The 6000-nt window shown below is 63.3% G+C and overlaps 1 protein-coding gene across 4 annotated transcripts in view; it reads right to left on the reverse strand.

Moving 5' to 3' along the window:
- The window catches only part of Dlgap2 (DLG associated protein 2), a 545299-nt gene extending 540518 nt beyond the window's left edge, over nucleotides 1-4781 (reverse strand). For all 4 annotated transcript variants that reach the window (XM_069998336.1, XM_069998337.1, XM_069998333.1 and 1 more), the window contains exon 1: nucleotides 4565-4781. In XM_069998336.1, the coding sequence (XP_069854437.1) occupies nucleotides 4565-4582 (18 nt within the window). In that variant the 5' untranslated portion in view covers nucleotides 4583-4781. The remainder of the gene's footprint in view (nucleotides 1-4564) is intronic.
- Between the last annotated feature and the right edge of the window lie 1219 nt (nucleotides 4782-6000).

The following is a 6000-nucleotide window of genomic DNA, read 5'->3' on the forward strand; positions in this document are numbered from 1 at the left end:
AGTTCTTCATTTTAGAATTGGTAGAGTTCTGGGTACATGGAACTCAATGTAATCTAAATTCCAGGGATCATTTTTTAGCTTTTAATAATTCATTTGGAATTTCTAACAAAGTAAAAACTGCCAGGCCTGCCAGGTGCCTATGGTTCATTCCTGTAATCCTAACTACTCTGGAGACTGAGATCAAGGACTGAGGTTCAAAGCCAGCCCAAGCAGGAAAGTCTGTGGAATTCTTATCTGTAATTAACTACCAAAAAGCCATAAGTGGAGCTGTGGCTCAAGTGGTCAAGCCACTAGCCTTGAGCAAAAAAGTCCAGCAATAGTATCCAGGACCTGAAGCAAAAAATTACCATAGAATGTATATGTGTGTGTGTGAGAGAGAGAGAAAGAGAGAGAGAGAGAGAGACAGAGAGACAGAGAGAGAGACAGAGACAGAGACAGAGACAGAGAGACAGAGAGACAGAGAGACAGAGAGAGACAGAGAAAGACAGAGACAGGGAGACAGAGAGAGAGACAGAGAGAGGACAGAGACAGAGACAGAGAGACAGAGACAGAGAGAGGACAGAGACAGAGAGAGAGACAGAGACAGAGAGAGAGGACAGAGAGAGACACAGAGAGAGAGACAGAGAGACAGAGAGACACAGAGAGAGACAGAGAAAGACAGAGAGAGACAGAGAGAGACAGAGAGACACAGAGACAGAGAGACAGAGAGAGACAGAGAGAGACAGAGAGAGAGACAGAGAGACACAGAGAGAGACAGAAAGACAGAGAGAGACAGAGACAGAGAGAGACAGAGAGACAGAGAGACAGAGAGAGACAGAGAGAGAGGACAGAGAGACAGAGAGACACAGAGAGACACAGAGAGAGACAGAGAAAGACAGAGAGACAGAGAGAGACAGAGAGACACAGAGAGACACAGAGAGACACAGAGAGACACAGAGAGACACAGAGACAGAGAGACAGAGAGAGAGGACAGAGAGAGAGGACAGAGAGAGAGGACAAAGAGAGAGACACAGAGAGAGAGACAGAGAGAGACAGAGAGAGACAGAGAGACAAAGAGTTGGGGAGAAATAGCACTATACAATATGAATTCTATAAAAGTTAAAATCTTGTTTTTCATGCATCTAACCCACAAGTAACGAAGGGCACACCCAAACTTCCTTTTCCCTTGGTAAGATTTGTGCTTCACTGAAAAGTCCTTTGGAAGTGACGGTCTGGGGTGTAAGCCAGCAGGAGTGGAAGGGACGGTGAGGGTGAGGCTTCTATACATGTATAAAAATAGAACAAACCCCATTAAATGCTTGAACTGGGGGAGGAGGTGATGACTGACAGAGTGGGTAAACTTGATCAACAGATATTCTGTGCATGCACAGAAATACGGCAGTGAAACCCTTTGTCCCATTAGTATACATGAATGGGGAAAAAGTAAAAGGTGTCTTTGAGTTCAGTACAGTGAAAAGCTGACCAGGCAGGCCTACCTGTGAAAACAACCTTGTGGTGTCAGAAAGTTTTCATTTTAATTTCATCACTTTGAATTATTTGACGTAGTACTCACTTTGCTTAGAGGCTAACCCTTTAACCTGAATTGCAACATACATTTGTACATGATAGATCAAGAGCATAAGGATTTCACATTTGTAAATTCCTTAACTGAAGGAAAGACAGGATGAGGGATAGGGAGTAAAGGGGTAGGGAGCTATAAAAAAAAAGAAAGAAAGAAATAGCTCTGATGGGTCTTCCTTGAGATCGAATCCCACATTTATTGTATGAGACGCTGTGGCGTGACAGGAGAGGGGCAGAACTATTTCCTATTTTCTCTCTTTATTTCCAAAATTCTCTCAGTCCAGAAGTGATTGGTCTAGGAGCCGTACAGCCAGAGGAGGGGTATAAAAAGTTCTCATTTGCTCTCTTCCAAGTCATGGAAAGACATCAGTGAAAAGGACACGGCACGCACGATCCACCATCACCACCAGAGCCATCAAGAGGACACAGCATGTACACTTCACCGTCACCGCCAGAGCCATGGAGAGGACACAGCATGCACGCTCCACCGTCATCAGTGAAGCCATGGAGAGGACATGGCACGCACGCTCCACCATCATCAGTGAAGCCATGGAGAGAACACGGCATGCACACTCCACCATCATCAGTGAAGCCACGGAGAGGATACGGCACGGCATGCTCCACCGTCACCACCAGAGCCATGGAGAGGACACAGCACGCACGCTCCACCGTCATCAGTGAAGCCATGGAGAGGACACAGCACGCACGCTCCACCATCACCACCAGAGCCATGGAGAGGACACAGCACGCACGCTCCACCGTCATCAGTGAAGCCACGGAGAGGATACTGCACGCACGCTCCACCATCATCAGTGAAGCCATGGAGAGGACACAGCACGCACGCTCCACCGTCATCAGTGAAGCCATGGAGAGGACACAGCACGCACGCTCCACCGTCATCAGTGAAGCCATGGAGAGGACACAGCACGCACGCTCCACCGTCATCAGTGAAGCCATGGAGAGAACACAGCACGCACGCTCCACCATCATCAGTGAAGCCATGGAGAGGATACGGCATGCACGCTCCACCATCATCAGTGAAGCCATGGAGAGAACACAACACGCACGCTCCACCATCATCAGTGAAGCCATGGAGAGGACACAGCACGCATGCTCCACCATCATCAGTGAAGCCATGGAGAGAACACAGCACGCATGCTCCACCATCACCACTGGGGCCATGAAGAGAACATGGCCCACTCCACCATCACCACCACCAGAGCCATGGAGAGAACACAGCACGCACGCTCCACCATCACCACTGGGGCCATGGAGAGGACACAACACGCACGCTCCACCATCACCACTGGGGCCATGGAGAGGACACAGCACGCACGCTCCACCATCACCACTGGGGCCATGGAGAGGACACAGCACGCACGCTCCACCATCACCACTGGGGCCATGGAGAGGACACAGCACGCACGCTCCACCATCACCACTGGGGCCATGGAGAGGACACGGCACACACACTCCACCGTCATCAGTGAAGCCATGGAGAGATCACGGCACGCACACACTGTCACCACCGGGGCCAAAACTGTGAGTCACCCGGCTGCCTGCACAAGAGGATTTGGCTACAGGAAAATCCTGATTAATGACATTCCTTTAACACCAGGGTAACAACTTGACCTGCCAAAAAGTGACTGCTTCTCATCATCTCCCCATTTCCCTTCTGCAGAGTGTGAGGAGCAACGTGAAGCCCGCGTCGTGGTGAGCCTGAGTCTCCACTCCGCTCGCTCTGGAGAAGGGGACGGGAGGCGCTCAGGCCTGCGGAGACTCCGGAGGAGCGCGGCCTGGGCCGGGACGGTGGTTCTCTCTCATTACGGGCGGCATGACAGGTGGACCGCATCAGCCGCAAATACTGAAACTACTGGGGCCGCGAGTCCCGTCCGCACGTGGCCGCGCCAGGGGCGCCCTCCCGCCCCTCCCAGGACCCGGGAAAGCCCCGCTCCGAAGCGCCCCTCACGGGAGGGCGCACGTGTCCTGGCTGTCTGCAAGCCACGGGAGGCCGCCCAGAGAGTCTCCGTGCGGGTTCCCACCGGGCCAGAACTGCCGCTCCCGTGACGCTCGCCAGAAGTGCGGCTAGCCTCCAGGTCCGAGCGGCGGGAGCCCCCGCAGGGCGTCGTCAGCTCCGGGCAGGACCTGCACCTGCCGGCCCTGGGGCCCGCGGAGCGCACGCCCGCCGCCCGCCGCCCGCCGCCCGCCTCTCCGAGCCGCCCCCAGCAGATGGCCGCGCGGGGCGCGCGGGGCGGGCGGCAGGGCGGGAGAGGCGCCCCCGCGCCGCCGGCCCCACCTGCCCGGGCCGGGCCGGGGAGGGCGCCGCTCGTCGTCGCCGCGCAGGGCGGTAATGATCCCACCCTCACTACCCCCATCGCTGGGGAAGGCGCCGCCGCCGCTGCCGGGGGAGGCTTGGTTACAAAACCCTGCCTGGGTAGCGCCTCGCTTAGCAACCACCCTAAAAAAGCCCCGCGCGCCCCGCGCTCCCCGCGCCCCCGGAGCGCGGGGCGGCGGCCGCCCCCTCCCTGCGGCTCCGCGCGGCCGCGGCGGCCACCCCGCACCCGCGCCCGCCCTGCCCGCGAGCCCCGCACCCGCGCCCGCCCGCCGCGCGCCCCGCGCCCCGCACGGGCTCCCTCAGGGTCGCTCCGGCGCGGTCGGCCCGCGCGCCCGTCGCGGGCTGCGGAGGGGGCACAGGTCACGGCCGCCGGCCCCGGGCAGCGCCGCGCCCCCGGCCCGCAGCGCGGAGCGGGTTATTTCACTCCTCCGCGGCGCCGGCGCCACGCTCCAGGCCGGGGTCCGCGCCCCTGGCCACGGGCACCACGCAGCCCAGCGGAGACCGCAGCGCCGGCGCCGACCGGGTCCCCGGCGGGCCGCCCCGGGCCCCCGCGCCCCACCCCGCCGCCCTCGCGGAGCCCCTCCCCGAATGGCCACGCCGCGCCGCCCTCCGCCCGCCCCGACGGCGCCCGGCCCCGCGCCCCGGCCCCCGCGCCCCGGCCGCTCGCACCTTCCTCAGAGCCGACATCCTCGGGCGCTCCTAGTTCAGCGGGTGCGGGGCGACATGGCAAGGCGACCGCCCGCTAGGCCACGGCGCGCGCGGCCCCGCAGCCGGCCCTCCGGCTCGAGGCTCCGTGGCTCCGTCCGTCAGTCCGCCGCGGTCTGTCAGTCCGCCGCCGCCTCTCCGCGCCGCGCGCTCCGACCGCGCTCCAGCCCCGCGCACGGTCGGCTTCACGGCCAGCGCCTGCGCACTCGGCGCCCGGGGGAGGCTCCGCGCGCTGGGGGGCGGCCGGCGCGCGGCTCCATCTGGGGAAGGGCCGGGCGCCCGCGCGCCCAGGAGAGCGCCCGGGCCGCCGCGCGAGGGCCGCCGAGCGCCCGGGCCCCGCCGCCGGCGCGCCGGCCGGGAGCGCGCTCCGCCCGCCGCCCAACTGTTGCGCGGCGGGCCGGGTCGCCCGGGGGCCGGCGCCGCTCCGCCGGCGCGCGGGGAAGTTGGCGCGGCGTCCGCGGGACAGGACGGCCATGCCGCCGGGTTCCTGCGCGGGCCTCCCACGCCCGGCGCGGCGCGCAGGGGAGCGGGCGGCGCGGGACCCGACAAAACAGCGCGTCCCGCACCCGTGCGGAGAGGTGGAGTCCGCAAATTCAGCACCGTTTGCTCTGCGGCCATTTGCACGTTGAGGTGCCCTTCGGAGAGAGCGGCCGGGGCAGAGGAGCCGCCACAGGCCCTCCGCGACCCTCCCCTCCGCGACCCGGCCCTCCGCGACCCTCCCCTCCGCGACCCTCCCCTCCGCGACCCAGTCCTCCGCGACCCTCCCCTCCGCGACCCTCCCCTCCGCGACCCTCCCCTCCGTGACCATCCCCTCCGCGACCCTCCCTCCGCGACCCTCCCCTCCGCGACCCTCCCCTCCGCGACCCTCCCCTCCGCGACCCAGTCCTCCGCGACCCTCCCTCCGCGACCCTCCCCTCCGCGACCCTCCCCTCCGCGACCCTCCCCTCCGCGACCCAGTCCTCCGCGACCCTCCCCTCCGCGACCCTCCCCTCCGTGACCCTCCCTCCGCGACCCTCCCCTCCGCGACCCTCCCCTCCGCGACCCTCCCCTCCGCGACCCTCCCCTCCGCGACCCTCCCCTCCGTGACCCTCCCCTCCGTGACCCAGTCCTCCGCGACCCTCCCCTCCGCGACCCTCCCCTCCGTGACCCTCCCTCCGCGACCCTCCCCTCCGCGACCCTCCCCTCCGCGACCCTCCCCTCCGCGACCCTCCCCTCCGCGACCCTCCCCTCCGCGACCCAGTCCTCCGCGACCCTCCCCTCCGCGACCCTCCCCTCCGCGACCCTCCCCTCCGTGACCCTCCCTCCGCGACCCTCCCCTCCGCGACCCTCCCCTCCGCGACCCTCCCCTCCGCGACCCAGTCCTCCGCGACCCTCCCCTCCGCGACCCTCCCCTCCGCGAC

The sequence above is a fragment of the Dipodomys merriami genome, unplaced genomic scaffold (genome assembly GCF_024711535.1).
Source record: "Dipodomys merriami isolate MVZ:Mamm:240054 unplaced genomic scaffold, mDipMer1.0.p SCAF_511, whole genome shotgun sequence".
NCBI classification, from domain to species: Eukaryota; Metazoa; Chordata; class Mammalia; order Rodentia; family Heteromyidae; genus Dipodomys; species Dipodomys merriami.